Raw genomic sequence first — 26,759 nt, 5'->3', positions numbered from 1 at the left:
AAAAGAGTGGCTGGAAATTGGAAACACGTCATCAAAAATGGAGCAGCACTACAAGAAAAAGGTATTGATATCAGATCCCCTCTTGACAATAATAATGACAATGAGCTTCAAGTGTGTTCTAAGGCATAAAATCGAGGAGATTCAAGGGCAACTCTTTGACTTTAACTTCATTTGGAACAATTGGGTCCCTAAAAAAGTGATCATGGTTTGATAATCTGTTGTGGATAGAATTGCAATGAGAGTGGGGCTGCTAAGAAGAAATATAATCATTGAAAATGATTTGTGTTTAAACTGTAATTATGGTTCTGAAACTACCGATCATGTGTTTCTTACATGTCCCTTGGCAAATGAGGTATGGAGTAAACTGAGTAATTGGTGTAATATATCTTCTATATATGCGTTCTCTTTACAAGACTTAATGTATATTCATAAAGGATGTATTGAGGATAATAAGAAAAAAAAAAGCAGTTTATGTTATCATCATGGTTGCCATCTGGTGCATATGGTTGGCTAGGAATAGGCTTATTTTCAACCACATTAAATAGTTTCCAGATTATGTTATGGCTGAGATCAAGGTGTACTCCCAATTGTGGTTATCCACGAGATCTAAAGAGGCTATTACTAATTATATCTCATGTTTGGCTTAGACGGTTTTATTGTTATTCTATGTTCTATGATGTATTTGATATATTGAGGAGTTGTCTAAATATTGGTGTTTGTATTTTAGATCTTCTAGCATCTTGCTAGTTGGTCGTTCTTATATAATATTTCATCTTTGTCGCTAAAAAAAATCATCAGTTGTGGCTAACTTTGTTTATTCTGGACATTTACATGTGTCATATGTGTATAAAGTATAAGAATGCAATTTCAAGTATATGAATTTTGAAGTTTTAAGCCCACTATATGGTTTAGAAATATCTAAGATTGTCGATGCCTCGATGGATTGTCATTGTATATTGTTATGGACTGATGGGCTAATGGGCTATTGGGCTGATGGGCATCTAATTACCTCTGTATTAAGATTAAAATGGGATGCACCCAATGATATTTTATTGGTAATGATCGATGCTCTTAACTCATTAGCCTAAAATCCTCCTAATTAATAGATTATGACATGTGGAAAATCAGGTAGTAAAATTAAAAAAGAGAATTAATGGATTCCATGTATTAACAAGTGGATATATTAGAAGGATTTTTAAGATAATTGGTTAGAAGGATTTATCATTTTTCTATTAATAATACTGGTTGCACCAAATTCATATATACATGGATGCACCAAATTTTACATTATACATAAAATACAATGGATGTTCAATTTAAAGATCATCGCAAAACAAGAAAAGTTATTAGAATTTACAAACAACAAACTACAAACCAAATGATTTTCAATACAGAATCAGTGTATAACAAGTAAAAATAATCACTATACAAAACTAATTTATTAAACCCAAAATGAAAAAAATAAATGACTACATGAGACGTTCAAAACGAAAAGAAACATGAATGTGACGGTTAATTTGTCATGCACGTTTACTTAAATTTCAGTTGTGGTGGTACGTAAAAATTGTGTGGTGAAAATGTTTTGATTTCCCAACAACGTCCTTTTTATTTTTTCTTTAATTAAACTTATGTCAATTTTCTTTAATTAAAATTATGTCAATTAAAATTATGTCAATTTAGGCTTAAAAGTTGTTATGGAGTGGATTATTGGGTTTTTTTTTTTAAGTTCTGGCTTTTAGAGACATACTTTTGAATTAGATTAGATGTGTTGCAGTAAAATAGTTTGTCTTTAGAAAAAAAAAATAATAATAATAAAATGACGACTTTTATATTCTACCGCAAAACGTACACAAAATTCTCCATAACATTTACAAACTACGATGATTTTGTGCTAATAACATACAAGCGTTTAAATAATCTAGACGAAGTCTTTATCTAGTTTTATTAAACACGCCTAAAGCCCGATCGTGTATTAATTGAGCTATACTCATCAACAACAAAAAAAAAAAAAAAAAAAAACTGAAATTGGTACCGATAACGACCAAAGATTGCCCAATGTAGGTGCCGGTCTCTCGAACCCCAACCTATTGCTAGTTTCCTACTACGATACGAATCCAACATTCATTAAATCTTTGTTGGTTATGCCAACAAACAGATACATGTATTGAAGAAACGTCAAATATGCCACATTAAGACTCAAAGAACTTTGACATTAATCTTAACTATAGTAATGTTCCATTAACTAGACAGCTTTCTATTATTTCACTATCTACTTTTTGTAGGTATGCGTTCTCAATGTAAGGATGCAAAGTGTTTGGCACGGTGTGGTTTAGTTTCTGTCATAATCATTCAACAAATGATTAAATGGCCTATTCCTATTATTATAAGAGTTTTGTTATCATTAAATTATAATACTATAAAAGCTTTTAACATTACTAGGAAAACTATTTTGTAGGATTAGTTAAATAAAAGTCATTTGGTGTAACCATTTTATATTATGAGTTCAAGTTTGATCATGAAAAAGTAATTTAGTTGGAAAAAAAAAGTTAGAAAAAAAAAAGAAGAAACATATGAAGTTACATAAGGAAGTCATGGATGATGGAACCTCGAGCATTTGGTAATTGGTGCAAAGTAAAAATAATATCACAACCAATCATAAGGCTAAAATCAAAAAGAATTTACACCTTACAAGTTACAACTTACAAGTAAAAGAAGTAAAGAACTACTCGTACTAATTAATGGACCCAATTAAGGTCCCAAAGCCCAAACAAAAACAAAGACGAAGTGTCATGATATGTCATCATAACTCATAAGTTCATAACTTATTGATAGTTTTTTAAATAGTTCTGGTCACCCTTTGTGCTTTAACAGATTAACTTTTAAGGACTAATTACTTGAAAAGTTATTCAATTTGTCATAAATATTTTTTTTTTCGGAGTTCCAACAAAAAAAAATTTTAATGAAGGAAGAAAACCCGACTAAAAAATGTATAAAGGGGTTTTTTTGTAAGTTGCAGGTAACAAGTCAATTTTCAAACACATTTTTATTTAAATTTATTCGTTTATTTCATACATGGAATATTCATGTCATTTTCCTTTAAAAATATAATCCACCTAGATTTCCCACTTACAATAGCATATAAAAAATATTCATTTTTCTTTTCAGTTAACACATAGATTTCAATCTTTATTCCATAAATTCTAATCAAATTAAAACCCACATTCATCTCATCGCAATCATGATGATCGGAAATTTTTTTCTTACATATATGCATACACACAAAATATATACATAGCTTTTTTTTACAACAATCGCTAGAAAAGAAAAAGAACTCGGGCCAAACAGAACAAACAACGCCATTGAAACCGAAAGATATGATAAAGCATTATAATCGCTTCAACGAAGCAAACATTCAAAATTCAATAATTTGGTATTCCTCCCCAATGTGTACATACCTTTTGTCCGCCTTTAAATCGACTAATTGCAAAAGGCCGGATAATGCATCCCTATGTAAGTTAGCTTTTTTCGACTCGTTTGCAGGCCTATATATTGCATCTCCTTCTATACTCGTTTGCATGCCTATATATCATCAAATTATAAACTCAATTTACACACACACACACACACACATGTCCTTCATCTTCTCCGACGACTATACATCTCCCGTTGAAAAAGATCAGAAAGCAAAATAGATCCAATTAGTCATCATTTTTACGGCTTGACCATCATCTCACCCATTACCACAACCACCATTTCCAGCAACAAACCCTAATCCCCAAATAAACAAAATCGTTATTGAAACTACCACAAACGCCAAAGTTAAATTCAAATTAGGCGTTTCATTAGGTTTTGGTGGGTTTTGCTAGAAACCAGGAATAACCAAGAAAGAGTGTTGTTAGGGGGCTGTCGGCGATGTAATGACCTTCCGGTGGTGCGGCAGTGACGACGTAACGGCAGAGGTGGTGTCCGATAGTGTTGGGGATTGGAGGGTTACCTTTTGTTGATTTGATGATGATGGATGTTATTTTTGTAGCATTTTATCATGTGTCCCGTTTTCCGGCGATGTGGGTCGGCAGTCCAGCGGTGGGGGTGGACAGAAAAATGAACACGAGAGAAGGAAGGGGATTCCACATAATTGTTTGTGTAATTAAATAATTTGGAATTACCTGTCATTCTTCATTGTTCATTACAATTCTAGTGTTTTTTCCTAACAAATTAATCTGTTCTAAATCATTTAGATAGTGTATCGAAGAAGAAAGGTTAAAAGGTGAGAATGAGATGAAGCAGCTTATGATCTTAAATCTGGTCAACATCACAACCACATGGATCACTAATTTATTAAATATTTAATATAATATATTAATTTGTAAAAAAAAAACCCACACATGTTAAAAATGTTATTGCAACCGGCTAAAACATGTCTACATAAGCAAAAACATGACGCGGTCCCTTTATATATATTTTAGCCGGGTTTTCTCCCCACGATAGAATTTTTTTTTGTTTGGATTCCGAAAAAGATATTTAGAACAAGTTGGATGATTTCCCAAGTAATTAGCCATAACTTCTATTCCAACCTCAAAGCAAAACCAATTTCTGAATACAAGATAAACATGTATATATGTACAGTACTTAAGAGTGTAGGTCCATCATAACCTCCATGTATCAATGACATGGAACAATGTAGCTAATATAAATACCTCAACTCAAAACGATGTCATTTGGAAATCACAATATCATTTCAACTTGTAAAATGTGTTCATATTTTACATCGAGGTTTTTTTTAAAACAACAAATTGCATTAAAGAAATCTAGATCTTGTAACAAAAGCAACAAACATTACATCAGATTAGTCTAACTAAGGGGTGTTTGTTTTAGGTTTTTTTTTTTTTTCTTTTTTTGCCTTAGTTATAGTTTCTTTAAAAAAAAAAAAACGAAACAAAACTAGTTTAATTGTTTGAATAAGCTTGTAGCTTACGCTTTTAAGCTTATATAAACTCTTTTTGAAAAGTTAACTTAAAAAGCGTTAGCATATATTGCAATAATTAATGAAGAAATTTTCTTCAAAAGCTCCATAAATAACATAAATCTTAAAAAAATTTCTTCAAAAGCTCCATAAAATATAAAACATTACAAAATCCTAAAATTTAAAAACTACAATCCTAAAAAATAAAATATATTGCAATAATTAATGAAGAAATTTTCTTCAAAAGCTCCATAAATAACATAAATTCTAAAAAATTTTCTTCAAAAGCTCCATAAAATATAAAACATTACAAAATCCTAAATTTAAAAACTACAATTCTAAAAAATAAAAAACATCATAATACTAAAAAACTACAAATTGCATCGTCAAGCCAATGTCACTTTTCTCGCTAATAATAAGATTCAAGCTAACGGGTCCCGTTGTCTAAGCTTGAACAAATATCAACACCCAATACAAATCCATCAACTCAAAATTCCCTAACTCACCCCAAATCTTCACCAAAATGATGGGAATGATTTTACCAATTGGTAATCCTTCTCTAATTTCCACATCATCTTTATTTTACATTTATTTATAATATATCAAACTATATAAAATTAAAAATATACTATTTCTTCAATAAATAATATTACTTAAGTCATAAATGTCAAAAGCTACATAATTCTAAAAAATAACTACAAAACATTACATAAATGTCAAAAGCTACATAAATAATATTTAAAAACCACATAATCCTAAAAAATTTCTCATGACTCTAAAAACTACATTGCCAAGCCAATGTCACGTTTCTCGTTAATAATGGGTTTCATGCTAATGGGATCGGTGATGTGATCATGTGAGTCGGTAAAATACTTCAACTCCCGTTGTCTAAGCTTGAACTTCGCCTCGTCGAGTTGTGTCGCCAACAAACTAGCCGCCGACTTATCCTTTTCGAGTTTTTCGTCCAGATAATGTGTCCTCCTTTGTGTGTAGGTCGTGATGTCATCCCCAACATTTGAGACCAAGACGGATGATGCGATTTGCTTCTTTTTAAGCTTTCTTGGTTCAAAGGGAGGACTCGGGTTTCATTCATGTCAGGAATGATGTGGTTATTGTTTCCTGTTTCATACTCCGCTGACTTCAAGAAGAGGAATTGCCCTTTGGTCTGCTTTCACTATCTGGGGACTAGGTTCCTTTTTGAAGAACCACTGGCTTGAACTTCCATGCTTACAATATCATCAAAATGCTAGCTTAAAATGATTGTGAAGATACAGGATGAGGAGCTCATTTGTGTGTAGCTTTAATGGTTGAGAAAATTGATTTGAAAAAGGTTGAGAATATAATTGGTTTGGAACCCGAGTTTGTTACGGATAAAACAGATGAATTTGTGGAGATAGAGTACGTTTGGAGGTGTCGTTTTTTTTTAATTCGTCTTGGATCCATGGTATGAAAAAGTGACAGATGTGATGATTTTGTAAAATGAAATGTTGTAAAATATAACGAAATAGTATTGAAACTTGTTATGGTTTAAAAAAATGTGAATCTGGTTGTAAATTTAAAAAACTTTTTTTATATAAATAAAAGGAAATAAAAATAGTCACTAAAAGAGTCATTAGCGGGCCCTACTTCTGCACTTCATATCTCTCCTTTCCGATCCTCAGTCCTCACTGAAAATCTTTCATAGAACCCTTAACCAGTTACCATCTAACCTGTTACCAAATTAAGGAACTCGGGGCCGAGGTCTCTCCGAGCCCCACTCCCTTCGGCCGAAAATGACCATAATAAATAAATTGGGAAATGATTAATCCTCCTAACTAAATATCTTAAAAATCTTTCTAATCATGAGATGATGACATGTGAAAAAACTAAGGAGCAAATTAAAAAAAAAGAAAATAAATATCATATATCATCCTCTTATAATTTTAATAAGATTTTTAAACTAATTTTAAGAAAGATTTATCACTTTTCAAATAAATTAATATCCAAGATAGACTGGACCTTTTATTCCAACTATTACAAAACGAAAACAAACAAGACATAGTTTAAAGCACTCTAACAAAATTATGATATAATAAAATATAGTTTCAGTGGTGTAACAGTACAATATAAAGGACAAAACCCCCCAAATAATAGAGCTCTCTATCTCTCTTCTCTTCACTTCTTTAAATAAATAAAAACCCCATACCATGTAGAATCCCTATGCAACTTTTTCACATTAAATTATTACTCATTTCCCATCCCATCTCTTTTCATTTCCTCACTTATTTGATCTAACAAAACTAAAATAAAACTTTCCCATTCATTTTCAGATCTTAATAAAATGTCCAACGAATCAAGAAACCCAATCTCCGGCGCCGGCGAATATTTCACAGCATACCCAGATCAAGTTCTTGAAAACGTACTCGAAAACGTTCTAGTTTTCCTGAAATCACGGCGTGATCGTAACGCCGTGTCATTAGTATGCAAGTCATGGTACCGTGCAGAAGCATACACTAGATCAGATCTATTTATTGGAAACTGTTACGCTGTGGCACCAAACCGTGTGACAGACCGGTTCAAGAGAATCCGGTCGGTTTGTTTGAAAGGAAAACCCCGGTTCGCTGATTTTAGTTTGTTGCCTCCGGACTGGGGTGGGTATTTTAGACCATGGGGTATGGCTATGGGGAGGTGTTATGGGTTTCTTGAAAAGATTCATTTGAAACGCATGTGTATTAGTGATGATGATCTTGGTGCTATTGGTCACTCGTTTCCGCTTTTTAAGGAACTTGTTTTGGTTTGTTGTGATGGCTTTACCACTAGTGGACTTGCCATTATTGCTACTAAATGCAGGTAACATTCATAATATTTATATATATCGACATAGATATAAATCTAGATATATATTTATTATTATAAAAACCCTTTTGCCGGATTTCATCTTGGAAGCAGTATGACTGTCTACATCTGAACATTCTACACCATCCCTTTGATAGGATATGGTGGTGTTGTATATATATATATACTTGAGAGATGGTGCCCGCAATAGGTCATAGGAGGTGATAAGTCATAGAGTGTGATAGCCAAATGCTTTAGCCGTACCTGTTCCGCCCTCGGATTTAAAAATTCGTCGAAAGTATATCAAATGAGATCTCTAGTGAAAGAGGATGAATTTTAAGAACACCCATATAATTTTTATAATTTATCGATATACGTTTTTTGAGATAAAATTTTTTGAATGAATTAGAGGAATAAAATAATTTATGGAGGAGAAAGAAAAAAAAATGAGTGGTTGAGATTTGAGCAGAGAGAAAAAAATGAGTGGTTGAAATTCAAGGTTATTATAGGTATATTAGGTAGAGATGTTTAAATTAGTGAATAAGGAATAGGAGTATTTATGGTAGTTCAAATCATCTTTTCTTAAAAAAAAGCAAAATGCTTTATAAGTTAGTATTAGATATATATATGGGTCAATCAAATAAGAACACTCTTAAAATGAGAACATGGTGTGAACACCTAAAAACTTCATTTTGAATCATTAAACAATCTTTTGCTTGTGAGAGGAATTTCACGCAACTTAGGTGTGTGACAACACCACCTTCACTTTTCCCATATATTAATATATATAAACAATCTTTTGTTGGAGGACTTCTTGGAAGTAGATTTTTCTACCCTGTGAAAGATTGGATATTGTTGTTGTGTATATATACTTATAAGCAATTATGTTTTCTTTTATAAATTGATTTAATGGAAGTTCTTGCTTTATTGATTTATTGTAATTGTAAAATTAGGGATCTACGAGTTCTCGAAATGATTGAAAGTGAAGTTCAGGATGATGATGTTGATTGGATTTCATGTTTTCATGTTGAGGGTACAAGTAATATGGAGTCATTATGTTTTGATTGTGTAGAATCCCCAATAAATTTTGATGCATTGGAGAGACTAGTAGCAAGATCACCGTTTTTAAAGAAGCTTAGATTGAATCGATATGTTTCAATAGGGCAGCTATATAGGTTGACTTTACGAGCACCCCAGCTGACTCATTTGGGTACTGGTTCGTTTTGTGTGTTGGAGATGGTTGATCAGCAAGAAGATAATCAAGAACCCGATTACGGTTCTGCTTTTGCTGCGTGTAGGTCGATAGTATGTCTTTCGGGTTTTAGGGAAATTGCTCCCGAATATCTTCCGACCATTTATCCAGTCTGTGCTAATCTCACTTCGTTGAATCTTAGTTATGCCAACATTGATGCTGCACAGCTAAAGCCCGTTATTCGTCTTTGTCACAACCTGCAGATTTTTTGGGTAAGTTTCATATACATTAAGATTCTTGCTTCAACTATAAATTATGCATCTTTATATCTATAGCTTGGTTTAAGAGAATGTTTGGATTAAAGATTTTGGAATTTAGTGTTTGGATAAACAGATGTTGCATTGGGTTTGATGTTACCTATTTACATTTTCTTTAACTTTATTTAGGACTCCATATCATAAATTGCCCATATTAAATGATTTAATGAACTTTTGATTCGACGTCTAAACTTTTATCTGCAAGTATAGATCTTTACATCTGTAATTTGTAGTTATGGTTATAGTCAACCTTTAAGTTGACGCTAAACAACCATATATAGAGATTTTTACTTGTATATGTATGGTTAGTCACTAGAATTGATTAAAATAATTGTCATTATATTCATGTATTTTCAATCTTTTTTCAGGCACTTGATTCAATCTGTGATGAGGGACTTCAAGCAGTAGCAGATACATGTAAAGATCTTCGTGAGCTTCGTGTTTTTCCCTTTGATCCTTCTGAAGATGCCGAGGTGCTAGTTTCTGAAGTGGGTCTGCATGCAATTTCCTTAGGGTGTCGAAAACTGGAATCCATTCTTTATTTTTGTCAGCAGATGACAAATGCAGCCATTGTAGCCATGTCCAATAACTGCCCAGATCTTATGGTGTTTCGTCTCTGTATAATAGGCCGGTACAGACCAGACCGAATCACTGGTGAACCTATGGATGAGGGTTTTGGAGCCATTGTCAAGAACTGTAAGAAACTTACTCGGTTAGCTGTTTCTGGTTTGCTCACGGATCGGGCCTTTAGTTACATAGGGCAATATGGTAAGTTGGTGCGAACATTATCTGTGGGTTTTAATGGTGACAGTGATATAGGTCTGAAATACGTGTTGGAGGGTTGCACTAGTCTGCAAAAGCTCGAGATTAGAGATAGCCCATTTGGGGACTCAGGTTTGCAGTCAGGTTTGCACCATTTTTACAATATGAGGTTTGTTTGGTTATCCTCATGTAGTGTGACTCGACAAGGATGCTTGGATATTGCTAGAAGATTGCCGAAATTAGTTGTGGAGGTTTTCCGTAGGGACGAGGAAGAAGGAGGGGATAGGGGTGATCTTGTCGACACACTTTATATGTATAGGTCACTTGATGGACCACGAGCCGATGCACCAGAATTTGTTAAGATTCTATAAATATTCCAAGTAAGAATCAATATACAGATTTCAAGCAGCAAACATTCAAGTTTTGAGTAATGGTTGTTGAGAAGTTACGTAGTGATTACCGATCTCATGAAAGATTCGAGTAACAACTGTGACTAGTGATCATTCTTACCTGTTTCAAGATTGTGGGTCGCTGAAGTCTAACGACCAATTCAATTTCAACCCAACTCTCCCTTGGCTCGAAATACAAGTTTGTTGCATTCTACTTAAAGATTGGATTTTTTTTTTTATGGGATGAGAAAAACACTTGCATTTGATTCGTTATCTGATACGAAAAGTGGTAAGATATTCAAAGTTTGTGTTTCTTACTGCAAAAATGTAGATGATGAATTTGATGATAGTAATTCTTTTAATTTGGTAGTAGAGAAATTTAAATTCTGATTCATGTGATATTCAGATGTTATTTTTTTTTTTTATAAGAACTACTACCTTTGAATATGCATTCATAGTTTCTTAACTTCTTTGCCTTGCTTTATATTCAAAGATGTTTTGGTCAAAAAGCACTATACTTTATTTTTCAGTTGGAAATAGGACTAGAATGGCTGCTTTTGATGCACCATAAATAGCATTGTACATGTCTTTAAAGTACTGATGAGTTCTTTAGAAGTTTTACAATAGGGTAATGACATACTTTTGTTACTTTAGAGTACTGATGAGTTCTTTAGAAGTTTTACAATAGGGTAATGACATACTTTTGTTACTTTAGATAACATATATTCCAAAACTTTCTATTTTAGGAACCAACTGTAATGTTTAACAAGGTAAAAAATATCATTTTTTGCTAATTTATAAAAGGAAAATGACATTCTTTAGGGTTAGAGTGCATAAAAAATTTATATTTTTTATATTAAAAAGTTCACTCCTGTGGGAAGTGTGTACAACTATTTAATACATTTAACTACAGCCTTATTTAGCAAAATCTTTTATATAATTATGATTGATTTTTTGTTTAAAAATGTTTTACATTTTTACATTTCTCTAATTGGGAAATATATGAAAAATGTTGTTTTGTATTTTATGGATTAAAAAAAAAATGTGAGGGGTTCTATACCCAAGCTAGGTACATAAAAACCACATACTCCCAACCCTTTTTCTATATGGGAAAAGTGAGTGTGGTTGTTATGTACCTAAGTTATGTATAGAACTACTCACATACTAATTTTTTCATATTTTGAATAAATGATGGGTCCCCATGTATTTTATGGATTAAAAAAAATGTGAGGGGTTCTATACCCAAGTTAGGTACATAACAACCACATACTCCCAACCCTCTTTCTATATAGGAAAAGTAAGTGTGTGGTTGTTATGTATCTAAGTTAGGTATAGAACCACTCACATATTAATTTTTTAATATTTTGAATAAATGATGGCCCGCATGTATTTTATGGATTAAAAAAAAATGTGAAGGGTTCTATAACCAAGCTAGGTACATAGCAACCACATACTCACAACCCTCTTTCTATATGGGAAAAGTGAGTGTGTGGTTGTTATGTACTTAAGTTAGGTATAAAACCACTCACATACTAATTTTTTAATATTTTGAATAAATGATGGGCCCCATGTATTTTATGGATTAAAAAAAAATGTAAAGGGTTCTATACCCAAGCTAGGTACATAACAACCACATACTCCCAACCCTTTTTCTATATGGGAAAAGTGAGTGTGTGGTTGTTATGTACCTAAGTTAGGTATAGAACCACTCACATACTAATTTTTTAATATTTTGAATAAATGATGGGCCCCCATGTATTTTATGGATTAAAAAAAAATGTGAGGGGTTCTATACCCAAACTAGGTACATAACAACCACATACTCCCAACCCTCTTTATATATCTATATCTATATCTATATCTATATATCTAATAAAACAATAGTTATCCTAGCTTTCTAAGACCATCCACCTCAACTCAAAGCTATCTCTAAATATTGCCACATAGGATTTATCCTATGTGTCATCTCCATATTTTTGTTTCCACAATAATTATTTTATTATATATTAACTTTGGCAACAAAAATCTAACAAAAAGTTATATTTATAATAATTATTACTATTAAATCTTTTAACTAAATAAATAATATCCATTTTTTCTTGATCAATAAATTATTTATTATTTTTATGTCATATAAAACAATCTTATACATATCTTAATAAATTTGATTTTATTGGGAGCTATATTATATAGATACTACTATGTTTATGTCATATAAAACTATCTTAGATAATTTTTTTTTTACTAATGAACATCGACTTTTATTTGTGCATAATATTGTGAACTTTACAATTCGTTATCAGTAAATCACAGAAATGCTATCAAGTAGTTTATTACTATAATATATATACTATATATATATAATTTAATTATTGTTTATGCAGATATTATCGGTCGTATACTTCAATATGATATAGTAGATGAACTTCAGATAACAAAAAGACGAATGTTTTATTATAGCGTCTATAAATCTAGAAAACACATCGTATGGATTCTTTTCTAAACACCATTACTGACTAATTATTTTTGTCATATTTTAGTCAATTATTCGCGCATCGTGCATGTACTTTATTGACATATTCTTTTGTTGTTGGTATTGATTTTAAGCCCGTTAATTTTGTTTTTAAAATTTGGATCAGATTTAATTTATCTTGATGGCCTTTCATAAGGCATAACCAAAAATCCCTTCATAGTTATAACTATGAACAACACATTAACATTATTACGTATTTACGTTAAATCACTACAAATAATGTTGTATTTGTCCCAACTTTTAGTTAGTGTGAACAAATTAAAAATTTTGTCACGCTTTTATGTGTGTAAAATTATGTAAAACTAAAAGTGTATAAAAATTTATCCACACTAAAAAGTGTGTAGAACTAAAAGTTCACACTTTTTAGTGTGGACTGACATAATTATTTTGTAACACCACATTTGTCCACACTAAATTATTAATGTCAATACTAAAGCATTTTTGAAAAATATAACCGCACATCGTGCAAGTAAAAAACCTTGTATATATATATAGGGAAAAAGTGTTCCACACCTAAGTTTAGATACCCGACAGCCTTATATTCCCATCCCCATATATATAAAGATGATGGTTAAGCTTACAGAATTGACTCGAGTTTTAAGAGCAATGATTAAGATTATTGTTTTTAACTCATATTTAGCTTATAAATTATAATGCATACTTTTTTTAGTGAGTTGATAATTATGATTAGACTCATTTTAAACACAAAATAAGAGAAATGTTAAAATATTTTTAATTAAAAATGGTTACGTATTGCCTAACAAAGACTAGTAAATTTCTTGTAAACAATGATAAAAGTCTAATTCCACAAAAGTGTTTGTATATTTGATTATCCATAGTCAAAATAAAACGTTGTAATGAGCCTTGGTATTTGATAGTAGCCTTATTGAAGGATGTATATTGAATGATGTATGAAAAGAATTGTAAATAATACTCGAAAAATTAATAAATTCATAAAATTAATAATTTGTCTGGTCTTAACTTGGGACCAGTACAAAACTGAACCTCAATTAATAAAATAATAAGATAATAACTTTTTTGAAATCCTAATTAATATATTGGTCCCGACAACACTACACACTAAGAATTCCTAAAAATATTCTAAAATTTTAAAATTGTCTAGTAAAATGAATTTAAAGTCATATGTTTTCCGTGTAAGACGACATTTAGAGTTACTTTATTTTGTTAGTCATTTGTTTGCTTTTTTAACTTTAAATTTATAATGAGTTTTTTTTTGTATAAAATAAATCTTCCTTTTGCACTTAAGAATTAAGGCATTATCTTCTCGTATTGCAACAAAATGTGTGAATTGTTGTTGTCAATTACAATGCTTCTTTTCAAGTGACCGGTTTTAAGCTACTGAATTATCCTCAAGCTCGTCTTACATGAATTTTTTTAAATTAATAATTTATTAATTTATCGACATAATAATATCTCGCTACATTGATAAAATACACTGATCCCGACATTATTAATTTATAAAAGTTTTATTGTACAAACAATTATCGGTCTTTTTTTAAAAACGGCAAGTGATATTAATGCATGATTCGAAACTCAGCAATGATATTCAAGGTGAACAATATATTGGAAGTTGGAATTCGTGTACTCCTTTAAGATTTGTTCCGAAGTTTTCAAGCCAACATCATCTCCGTAAGTTTCCCTAAGAAGACCCCATCTAAATGATGGTTCTTTTGTTCACCTAACCCATTCTATATATATTTAAACAATAGATGATTAGGCCCGTATTAACGAGTTATATATATATTTAACTCATCGACATTGTTTTGTTTTGGGGCTCTTCATGGCTCTTTCGTGCACACCTTGTCGTCAAGAAAAGGTAGGACGAGAGGGCCGGGATGGTGTTTGCGTGGGGCCAATAAGCCTTTTAACAAATAAAACCAAAAAATTATTTGCTTTTAAAGGAAATGATACAATATTTGAGAAAGTAAAGAAGAAGATGTTAAAATATATATATGGTTGTTAATAGTGTGTAAGATATTAAAAAAATGATATAACAGTAAACAAGAGATGTGATTTAACTATACAAATTTACGGCCATACATTAATACATAAAGGGAAGTGATATTCGTACTATTTCTTTTGATGATTGTACCACAATTACGCATTATTGGTTTGTACAGTAATGAGTTATATAAATCGTATATTGTGGTATATTCATAAAAAATGGTAGTACAAGTATCTTTTTCCATACATAAACCATACAAGTATAATACAACACTGTAAGATTGTATAGCATATAAATTTTTGTGCATAGTTAAAACATTTTGTATAAAGAACACTTCAATTTTGAAATTTATATTAAAACCTGTTAGCAATTGTACATTACGCATATTAGCATTGTAGATTATGCATATTCTTTGTGGAAAAGGTATGTGCGGGGTCAAGCCAGCTTTTCAGACGTCAACACCACCTGAAGTTGCTACATGGGGCTGCCAAACTTCTAAAGGGTTATGTCTTTTTCTAAAGACAAATAAATATATTTCCTCATTTTTAAATGGTCAGAGTTTCCATAGAATATTATTAAGGATGGATAAAGGAGGAATTGTGAAAGACTAAAAGGTTAAGAGATGTAGGTGAAGTAGGTTAGTCACGGATGAAAGGTGAATGCGTACATATGTGGTGTAGTAAGTCATTTTTTAATTATTGGATATATTTAGGGTATATTGAAATAATAAATTTGAATGTTTAAGATTAAGGGGGAAAAATCGTAGAAGTAGTAGAAGAAAATACAACATAATCTATATATACTCATATATAAATTACTCGATTAAACCTGTGCGTTACACAGTTAAAGATATAGTTATGATATAAATGAGTTCAAAACAAAATAAGTGGAACTATCATATGTAAAAAATAACGATATATTATAACATCAATATATATAAAAATAACAATAAAAAAGTACCCAATTATAAAAAAAAGTTATGATATATCATGTAAACAATGTATATAAAAACGAGATGGGTACCCGCGCAATGCGGCGATGGCAGCAACGGGCGGTGCTAGTGACGGTGGTGTTAACGATGTGATTATTAATCTTAAAGTAATAGATGTAAATGGTAATGTAGTTATTTTATGGTTAAGAGATGTATATTTTGTAAATAACTTTATTAAAAATTTAATAGAGATTTTAGGTGATAATTTTTAAATTAATTAATAAATGAGATAGATAGTTTGAAAAAATATGGGTGTAAAATATTTTAATAATATATTGGATAGATTTAGTGTGTGAGTTAAGAATGTGTTAAAAATTAAGGTTAGTTTGTTTATTAGTATAGTATAGATATAGATTTAGGAATAAAGGGTTTGGTGGTAGTGTAAATTAAAAGGGTAAAATAGGAATTTTAAAGGTAGAATGTTTAATTTGAGAGGGAATAGTTTGTTTATATAGGAAGTATAAATAACAATAAAAAGTATTCAGTTAATTAATTTTTTTAAATTTGCCTTAATTAAAAAACCAAACAGAAAAAAAGCGAAAGTAAACTATACATAACATGTTACAAACATCGTCAACAAAAAATAACTGAAAAAAATTAACGGATCCATAACATGTCTAGACTATGTCCAAGACACCGCATTGCAAATTCTCAATATGTTGTTTATTTTATAGAAGTTATCATGATAAAATACTTGGCTATTTATCAACGAATACAAAAATAGTAAAGACGATGACAACATTCTGCGACAAATAAATAAACTTCTATATTCCTTTATAAAACAAACCCCCCTCATTCTCTTTAATTTTAAGAACCTAAATTGACACATTTGACCTCCATGTATCTTAATACATCCTTATTTTTATTTTATATACTTTGACTAAAATGCCCTTAAAAAGATTCAACATTTATCTTTCCCTCACGTGGAATCACAAAACAAAAACCCTAACTCAAATTTCGCCCCCTCCTCCCCCCATTTCATATCTCACACATTCATCACATATCCGACCGCAATTAAATTACGTTTACGTTAATAACCACACCATCACCGTCGCCGTTACAGCCGTTGCATCACGCGGGCACCAATCTATATTATTAGGTGAAATTTTAAAAACATACTCTTAATAAAACAAAAGCTAACTAATTAATACAATAAATATTATCAGCTATTTTTATGATGATTATTGAAAAATTATTTATTTTAATTTACTTCATGAAACTTTTAAAGATGTGATAATTATGTACATTTGACAATTAAAAAATTATTCATTTTATTTATAAGAGGGAAAAGATAAAGATATGATACTTTACATATATTATCCAATATCTTATATTAATAAAAGAGAATTGTTTTTAAAAGATTTTTTAAAAAAGTTTCCTATGTGACAAACTCACAATCTTTCCTACAAATGTTTTTATAAATTATGACATCATATTTAAAATTATAATTTTAACAACATTTTAGTTTTTTAAAAAATTAATCAATCTTAACACTATCTTAGTACGTTACTTCATTATATTTCATATAGTTTTGTAATTAACGTTTAAGTCTTGATGACTTTAATAAGGATAGACATTTTTTATTTATCTCCAAATAAAAAGAATATTCTAAAGTTTAAAATATATAACTACATACTGTTTTTTTTAAATGTTAAGTATCCTATATAAAAAGAAAAAAGAAAAAGTAGCTTGATTTAAGAAGTTTAAATTAAAAAAATTATCATCAGATATATATTTATGTTTGTTATTTAAGTACACCAAGTATATTTGATACACAAAAGCTTAAATGTAGCCATATGCATTTTGTTTATCAAAACTATAAAATGTTGTAGTATATTATCACATAGATATTTCAAAATAGACTCAATCCATTTCGTCGTAACTTCAGCAAAGATAATACATTTTTAAAAATTTTTTATTAATATGCCCGGGTTGAACCCGAGTTAATTAGCTAGTTTTTTTAAAACAATAATTGAGAGTTATTATATGCCGTAATTGATATTACTTGGTGATTTAATTTTAGAAATTCATCTACTTTATAATTGAGAGATTATTTTTTATTTTATTTTATCTTTATGGCATTAGAAAAACACTTATTTTTTTAAAAAAATGACAAGTAAGCAAAAATCCTAATTGTTAAAAAGAAAAAGATAATGACACATATGATTCTTTTTTATCTTCCCTTAGTTATATAAAGAGATTCTCTAAAAATTTTAAGATTTTCAACTTCTAAGTTAAAACATGATCTTGACCATTCATTTTTAACGTGATAAATCAATACCATGAATTCTATTATACTAAGGAGAATATGTTCATTTGACACATTTTTAAATTATAACTGAAAATCAGTATGATCAAGAACATGACAAATACTATCTTAGTAATTAAAGTTTCGGGTAGGATCTAAATGTATAATTTTGTGAATTCTAGATTGAAATTGTAACTTTCTTGTACTCTAGCCTCTAGTACCTTGCTAGTTGACTTTTTATTTATTCAAATAATATTTATGCTGTTAAAAAAAAAAAGAACGTGACAAATAGTCCCTACACATTTATGATCCAGTAACATTTGTGGTCCTTTTAGGTCCTTTTAGGATAATAAGTTGTTACCAAACCCATTAACTTATATAAATAGTATAACAATTACATTTGCTAATATGTTGAAATTTAAGTGGATAATATCATTTTGTAAGATTAATTCAAATATAAGATGACTTTTCTTTTAACTACTTGAGTTTCTAGTATCAAAATGTTTTATCCCAAGTTTATTAATTTGAACTCACTATTCATGTCATTTCCAAAGATATCGTGCCAAACCATATTAGCATCTGACCAGTTTATACTACAAAATGATATTTATGGGAACGTTTACATGATGCATAGGTTGTTGTTAACATATCCCCATGACATCGTTAGTAACCGTCACCGACTTGGTTGTGATATGAAATGCCTGCAAGTATAATATTTTTAGTAATATTACTTGAAAACAATGATTAACACATATACGTCAAGAGTATTAATAAATGTTAAATAACAATAATAACTAAAAGAACTTTTAATGGTATTGTACTTTTGTTAAGAATGTAAAATCTGAAAGGAATATGTATAAAGTAAAATATAGAAAGAAAAAAAAAAAGAAAAAGAAGATATAAAAGTGAAAAGAAGAAGTATAAATTGAATATAAAAATCGTATAGTAAAATATTACTCGTAGATAAAGTTATCAGTATAATCTAGCTTTATATTATATTAAAGTAAATTATATTCCACGTACAAATATAACTAAATGTAAAAGAAAGATTGATAATTATATAATCAAACGTCTTTTAATTAGTTTTAATATTCACTAAATATCTACTATAGTTTTATAAAAAGTAAACAAATATTAAGTTAGACCAAGTGGTTTGTGCATAATATTAAAAGTTAGAGGTCATGAGTTTTAATTTTGTTTGACATTTTTATTTGCTATTTAAATGTCAACATATATAAGAAAAAATTAAAAAAAATGTCACCTAAGCAAATAGCCTAATTGGCATAAAATGAGAAATGTCATATAGTTAAGAAAAAAAAAAAAAAAAAAAAACTATGCTGCATGTACATTTGGGATATCTATTAATGTCATGATTCACTTCATAAGAAGAAAACGTGTATGAATTCTCTAAGACTATTTGTAACACTAGGAGAACAACCTAGGTGAAACATGCCACGTAGCAAGTGAATTGTTACCATAGGTCGGTGAAGACAAACGGTGAAGTTGGGTCGGTGATCTCATTCACCGGGCTCTTTTGTCTGTATAGTATTTGGAGAGTGAGTGTAGGTAATAGATGGATACATAAGCAAGAGAATCAAATACGTAAATAAATACAAACATATAGATGAAGCTATACTTCTGGACGTAGGGATCTTTGGAATTAACTATTTTTTTCCTTGAACGACATCTTTTTGAGTTGACATAAAAATCCGAAACCTTAAACTAACATATAGATTTCGACCCTTGAATTAACATATAAATTCAGGTTGATAAGAGTAATATTTTATTTTTTGGAGTCACAAGTATTTTAACCCAGGCGTTGCTCCGGGAAAAAAACAAAACTCTCATGACAAAAGTTAAAAAAACATTAAGCCGAAAAATACAAAAGTTAAAAAATATTAAGTCGAAAAATAAAATTTTCATGACAAAAGTTAAGAATAAAAATTGTGATCAAATGTAAAGAGAATGAAGCTTTGGTAACAAAATTTGGAAACCAAAAGTTAGGTGGTAAAAAGCAAATAAAAAAACTTTCGGAGCGAGAAAAAGTTTCCGTGACGCAAGTTTAAAAAGTAAAAGTCACGTGGTAAAAAAAAGAAATAAACTTTTGATGAGAAAAGCTTAAAACCAAAAGTTATGTAGCAAAAAGTAACTAAAACAAAACTTTAGTGGCAAAAGTTAAAAACTTAAACTTGTAAACAAACTCCGTTAAATACCTTTTTGTAAGTACCGTTAGTTAACCAAGCAATACTTAACGGTTGTTAAGGGCGTTAGTTATTTTAGTTGTGCAATAAATACTTGTAACTTAAGCATGTAGGGGTGTACTTTTAGCTACAGTACCCCCCTCACATGCCAAAGTTACATTTTAGTATATATATATATAATTACTAATTAAATATTTTTATATATATTTTGTTTAGTTTGTGGCAATATTTTTATTAATGTGTTTTTTAGTAACGTTCTTAATTAATATAATAATTTTTACTTTTACTATATATTAAATATAATAAAGGTGGAGACCAAATCGTAGATGAATGGTTAAGGGAAAAAGAGATGGTGAAAAAGGTTAAAAGGTGATTTTGATGTGGCAGGAAAAAGTGTAGGTAAAAGAGGTGAATGGTTACGAATGGTTTAAGACACACTCAAAAACTAACTCACAATAAAGCATCTCTTGTTCATTTCTTTCTTATCCCACTTCTCTCTCTCTCTCTCTGACCCGCTTCTCCACTCTCTCTTTTGTCGATGGGTTTTGAAAATAGGAATAGCGGCGACATAGGGCCCTTCGACGAGGGTGTACCACTAATGTCGATGAGGACAAGATTCACGAAGGGGGCTCGACGAGCCTTAATAAGAGTGGCCTTATTAATTTTTTTTATGAAAGAATTGGAAAAGTAAATACCTAAGAGATAGAAGAATAAAATAGTGACATGAAGAATTATTAACTGAATGAGGGATCACATGTTTTAATTATGAGAAGAGGGAAAGATCATGACTTTAATACAAATCTCCAATCTTGTTTGTTGTTATAGCAAAAGTGCTAATGAGGCCAATAGGCGTCGTATCATGAAAGTGGGATTTGAGTGTGCAAAAATATACTTTGAATGAATGGTGTAAAAAGAAAACTTTGTCCTTACTTTTATTTTCTAGGGTTATGCTTATTTTGCTATATTGGGACGAGAGTGGACCTTGGTCGCTTCTTCTTACACCTGGTCCAACTAACTATTGACACAGAAACCCAACCCCCACCTTAATTATAGAAATTGGAACACATTGATTTCTCACGATCGAGGTATTCAAACATCATTTATTCGGCATACTATCATTTTTAAAGTCCTAAATCATCAAAATATTTTAACGTATTGCACCGTAAAATAATGATATAACAAAGAGTTAATCGCACGAATCGTCATTGTGGTTTACTCAACATATTAACATTTTTACTTATGCTTTTAGTAGTTTCATATTTAATCATGACCGATCCTTTATTTTGACGGCGGTTCCGTTAACCCCCTCATATGTCTTCCACATGAAAGTATCTATGTTTTGGTAGAGTGGTTTGGAGTTCCTTTGGTGACCTATAGGTCTCAGGTTTGAATTTCCATTCCACCAACTTTGAGATGTTGGTAGTCTTCCTATGAGGGCTTGACTTGGATATACCCAAGTTCAAGTCTGAAGGGGCAGAGTTTACCCTTATTAATCGTCATGCCTTCGGACGGATTAATAGGGGTTCCCCCTCATTGGGTATTTGAAATAGGCATTTATACTTCGAGGGAGCTTTCTAGCGCGGACCCAGTTAAGACAACGTATGTTAGACCTCTCGCTGTCAAATTGCGACACGAAGTTTCAAGCGAAGTTCACCTTTAAAAAAAAAAAATCTATGTATGTCTTGTTCACCCCTAATTATTAGGACCAAACATGATACGAGAACATTTTTTTTTCTTGTTTCTGTTTTTTTCCACCCCCTCTTCTACCTTGTGTAACAAAACCCAAAAGCCCAAAATCACAAATCAATTTCACCAAATCCTATCCTTAATCCAAAAAATCATAAATATAAAAAGTTATTTACAGTATAATGAGAGAAAGAGTTTTCTTTACAAAAATACATATGTTAAACAAAAAAAAAAAAAAAAAGGATGAGTGGGAAACCCCTGGTCCCATGTGCTATCTTAATACCCAAAACGCATATCGCATAAAACTCATACTCAGTGAAGCACCGTCCTCACACATAGAACACAAAATATATCTTCTCCAATTGTCTTTTGACAAGGTTTGAACACGCAACCCTACAGTCTTCATCTTGTGGTTCATACACACAAATACATACATACACACAAGTCGTTAGGAGGGGGTCAGCCACAATGATGGGTGGCAATATAGTGATGCTCGACGATGGCCTACGGTCGTAGCTAGAGACAACAAATTCTTTTTTTGAAAATATTCGTTTTCTAGTTTATTGATATTGTGATTTTTGGTTTCTGGATTTTGTTATACAAGTAGAATGAGAAAGGAAGAAAGAGAAACAAGAAAAAAAAAGATATCATGGTTGGTCCTTTAGGGTGAAAAAGACATAAATATCCTCACGTGAAAAGGCAAGTAAAAAGGTTAACGGAATCTAGATAACGTCGGAAAAAATAAATGATTTTGAACCTTATCCTCATAAATGATCACCACTATCAATATGAAAGCATAAAGATGAAAATTGATATTTCGGGGTGCATAAGGATGAAAGTTGATATCTTGTGGTAAACCACAAAGGATGAAAGTTGATATCTTGTGGTAAACCACAAAGATGATTTGTGCGATTAACTCTGTAACAAACATGGTGTAGAAAATTAAATGGATGTATTATCATTTTGTGAAAAAAAAAGACAAGCCAAACCAAAAACAAACTCAAACCGAACGAGAAATTCGAATAACTGAACTCAACCAAAACCGAATCCAATGGTTTCTGTTTTTCAAAAACGAAAGTTTTGGTTCAGGTTTCCGGGTCGAGCCACAAGCTATTTGCATTATTGTGAGGAAAGTAACTTATCATTTTTTAATTATTTTTATTTTTTGAACGACAAATGTTAGCTGTTAATGATTCGAACCCCAAAAAGGCCAGTATGTTAGAAGTTGGAGTATGCACACTCTTGCAAAACATGAATGATAACACGTATATATGTTCACACTCTTAAAAGTAAATGCCCAAAACCACGATAAATCAAGATTCGATCATGCAGGGTATCCAAATCAAAATCCCCAACTTGTTCCCCCATTTTGAAAAATAACATTGATTTTCTTTTTTTAGGTAGTTTACCTGTAATAAAATATGATATACAACTTATATTAGACTATTTTATAAGAATTGGATCGGAGGCTCATCTAAGTTTATCTAGGTGTGGAGTTTAATGTTCAAAGCTCGAACTCAAGTTTGATTATTAAATGATTTTCTAATTATGCTCGAACTCGTTTATACTTTGACCCGAGCTAGCTTTAAGTGAGCTGAACTTGAAATTCACGAACAAAACTGACTCATTTACACTACTAAAAGTGAACCAGATGAAAATTGTCCTAATAATTAGGTTGACCAAATAAGCAAATGAGCAAAATCAACTTAAACTAATCCAATCGAAGTGTCCAACAGACATAAGTGAAAGTTTTCTTATATTTAATAGGAAATATCATTTCATTATTAATTACTTTAAATAAATTTCATATGGAATAAATTATATATGGAATAAATGACTCAACTAGTAGGAAGATGATGTATAGCAGCCAATACATGAAAGGGTGAAGTAGAAAACAACAAAACACTGTGATTGGGTTGTGACACATTTTTGTCCCCTCTACTTGTTATTAAACTAACAAAGTCGGCATAAAGTCACTAGTTTAAAATGATATTTTAGTTTCCCACTGAAGTTATGGACTTTTCAAAGTTATTATGATCGAATGAATATGGGCACAGGGTAACACGATCAGATAAAGGATAACCTGATCAGGGCATTAATGACAACGTCGTCGTTAATACTGTCACGCGGTATACCCGTCATGAGTGCAATAATGACTGACATTGCCCGATCAAAGACGCCACGTCATAAGTATTGGTGGCGACGTCGCCGCTAATGCTGCCACGTGGCACCTCGGGATCATTTTCTTCCAATTATATGATCGGACATAAAGGTGCGGACAATATCCATGTCGGAGTATTAGCGGCGACGTCGAGTCATTACCAACTCGAAAGAGAATTTTCAGGAAACCTGACTCGAAGAGGAGACATTACCAACTTTCTGAAATCGAGACGGAGGTTGGGCCAAGCAGCGCATACTCCAATGCAGGTACAAACATCATATTAGTGATTATGCACCACATTGTTGAAAGTGACTTATTTACTGTATCTTGTTCACTACTCGCAGGTTATGTTCTCACTGCTGCAGGAGAAAAAATTTATCAGTTTACTACAAATAGTAAAAATGGACGGTTGGAGAACCTCTTTTTTCATGCATCCAACGTCAATGACCCTATGGCGCGCATTTCCTTGGGTTATTGAAATAGACGCCACGTACAAAACCAACGTGTACAACATGCCGCATGTTGAGATTTTCGGCGTGACTTCAACGGGCAGAACCTTCAGTTTAGCCTACGCTTTTATCGTAAACGAGCAGGAGGCGAATTATCAATGGGTGTTACAATCTCTCAAGTCCACCCTTGTTGAAGGCTTTGTCGTTCGTGTCGTTCTAACTGACAGGGAGCAGGCCCTGATGAAAGCATTGAAGGTTGTTATGCCGGAAGCGAAACACCTGCTATGTAGGTTCCACATATGGCAAAATATAACCAAACACTGCAAACCAGCATTGCGGCTGAAAGATGTTGACATTGAAAAGCTTCACATCTGGTGGAGAAGAGTCTATGAATCTTGGACAATTGATAAGTTTAAATCATACGAGAAAGAGTTAAAGAAAAAATTGACAGATTTTCCAGCTGTCTACAGGTATCTAAACGAGAATTGGTTGTACCCGTACCGAGAGCTGTTTGTGTAATGTTGGGTCGATGAACATCTCAATTATCATAGCCACACCACAAACAGAGTCGATGTCGAGCACCACCTGCTGAAGGAAGAGCTGAAGGGGAAATGTACATTTACTAGAACCCTGCATTGTGTTGATTCTGTCATGATCGGTCAAGAGACAGAAATAAGGGGGCAACTGAGGTATAGCAAGGGAACCATGTTGGGTAAACACAACTACAAAAGTATGAAGGCACTGCTGGGAAAGGTTTCACATAAAGCTTTGGACATCATGGCTGATGAAATCATCCGCTTAGACAAACAACTTAAAAAACAGGTGAAAAAGTGTGGGTGCAAGGTTCAGTTTAGTTGTGGGCTACCATGTGCCTACAAGATCCCCGAGTACATGCAACGCGGTTAGTATGTTTTAATACCTTTTTTTTCATCATAAAGACATAATGTCCTATACTTATTGATATCCAAAAATGCAGAGACTCGTATTCAGCCGAATATGATAGACCTATTTTGGAGAAAGCTTGACTTAACACTGTCGACATGCCTACCAGGAAACGACCACTTAAAAGATGGAGACGATGTAGAAGCTGTCCATGAAGTCTTAGGTGAGATTATGAGTTTCTTGGTTTAGCAACCCAAGCCCCAATGAAAACATTGGTTGTCGAAGATAAAGGACATGTTTAAGCTGGGCAACACACAAGTGAAAGATCCTCTCGTTTAGAAGAGCTCACGCGGAAGACCAGTCGGGTCGAAACAAAAGCCGCCAAGGGTAGACCAAATACATCAAGTTCTATATTGCTGATTAAAGAAAAAATATATAACTACCTGATTTTAAGTAATTGTTTTTTTTTTAATGGTGTAGGTGTCTGATCTAAACAAAAACCCACATGGGCTTCGGAAATCCAAGTCCAGTCGACCAAGGCCTGAAAAGGTCCCCATGACTCCTCCCTTCACCGACCCTTACTCCGGAGCTTCCACATACGGAGAGGCGCAGCCCACCAGACAAAGTGAGTACGCGCCCACAAAATCACGGTTCGTGAACACACATGACTTTTTTAATGAGCCGCAGGGTGCGCGACACAGTATGTACGAGCCAACCTAGAACTTCTTCGGGGAGCCGTCCCAATCCTGTCATGTCGCCTAGACACGGAACTTCTTCGGGGAGTCGTCCCAATCCGATGGGGTCCAAAATATATATACATTCGGGGGCCCGTCCCAATTCTATGGGGTAGGAAATATTTATAAATTCGAGGGGTTGTCCCAATCCTATGCGGTCTAAAATTTATATGGCTTCGGGGAAACGTCCCAATCCTATGGGGTCTAGTCTGACCAGCCATATTCCAGCTTCTTGCACTCTCCCGTCGCGGTATGTGTGGGCCTGCAAAAAGAACTCAGTCGGGGGCTCCTCTTGCCCCTCATGACCATTCTGTATATACATTAATCAAAGTTATATATATATATGTGTGTGTGTGGATATAAATATGTACATATAACTTACACCCCAAACATGTTGACGCTGAGCGTAGGATTAACGATCGTGATAACTGACAAGATGTTGTTCTTGCCTGTTATTTGAGTTTCGTGCAG

General features: G+C 32.0%; 2 protein-coding genes across 2 annotated transcripts; both read left to right on the top strand.

Annotated features, from left to right (window-relative positions):
• The first annotated feature begins 7,142 nt into the window (after window positions 1-7,142).
• LOC122608335 (transport inhibitor response 1-like protein) lies at window positions 7,143-10,907 on the top strand. The gene is made up of 3 exons (XM_043781430.1): window positions 7,143-7,792; window positions 8,731-9,241; window positions 9,655-10,907. The coding sequence occupies exons 1-3, from the start codon at window positions 7,284-7,286 to the stop codon at window positions 10,417-10,419; spliced, it is 1,785 nt and encodes a 594-aa protein (XP_043637365.1). The 5' UTR covers window positions 7,143-7,283; the 3' UTR covers window positions 10,420-10,907.
• Window positions 10,908-24,624: 13,717 nt separating this feature from the next.
• Window positions 24,625-26,274, top strand: LOC122609128. The gene is made up of 4 exons (XM_043782188.1): window positions 24,625-25,142; window positions 25,224-25,573; window positions 25,649-25,797; window positions 26,035-26,274. Exons 1-4 carry the CDS (start codon window positions 24,625-24,627, stop codon window positions 26,272-26,274), a joined length of 1,257 nt encoding a protein of 418 aa, XP_043638123.1.
• Window positions 26,275-26,759: the final 485 nt, after the last annotated feature.

The sequence above is a fragment of the Erigeron canadensis genome, chromosome 7, assembly GCF_010389155.1.
Source record: "Erigeron canadensis isolate Cc75 chromosome 7, C_canadensis_v1, whole genome shotgun sequence".
Classification (NCBI taxonomy): Eukaryota; Viridiplantae; Streptophyta; class Magnoliopsida; order Asterales; family Asteraceae; genus Erigeron; species Erigeron canadensis.
This window is presented reverse-complemented; position numbering and strand designations above follow the sequence as displayed.

Bases quoted from the DNA above. Each gene is read 5' to 3' on its own strand.
- LOC122609128 (XM_043782188.1), top strand. From the start codon at position 24,625: ATGGACGGTTGGAGAACCTCTTTTTTCATGCATCCAACGTCAATGACC. The intron at 25,143-25,223 runs GTATCTAAACGA...CAATTATCATAG, and splicing joins GATTTTCCAGCTGTCTACAG to CCACACCACAAACAGAGTCG. The intron at 25,574-25,648 runs GTTAGTATGTTT...CCAAAAATGCAG, and splicing joins CCCCGAGTACATGCAACGCG to AGACTCGTATTCAGCCGAAT.
- LOC122608335 (XM_043781430.1), top strand. From the start codon at position 7,284: ATGTCCAACGAATCAAGAAACCCAATCTCCGGCGCCGGCGAATATTTC. The intron at 7,793-8,730 runs GTAACATTCATA...TTGTAAAATTAG, and splicing joins ATTATTGCTACTAAATGCAG to GGATCTACGAGTTCTCGAAA. The intron at 9,242-9,654 runs GTAAGTTTCATA...ATCTTTTTTCAG, and splicing joins ACAACCTGCAGATTTTTTGG to GCACTTGATTCAATCTGTGA.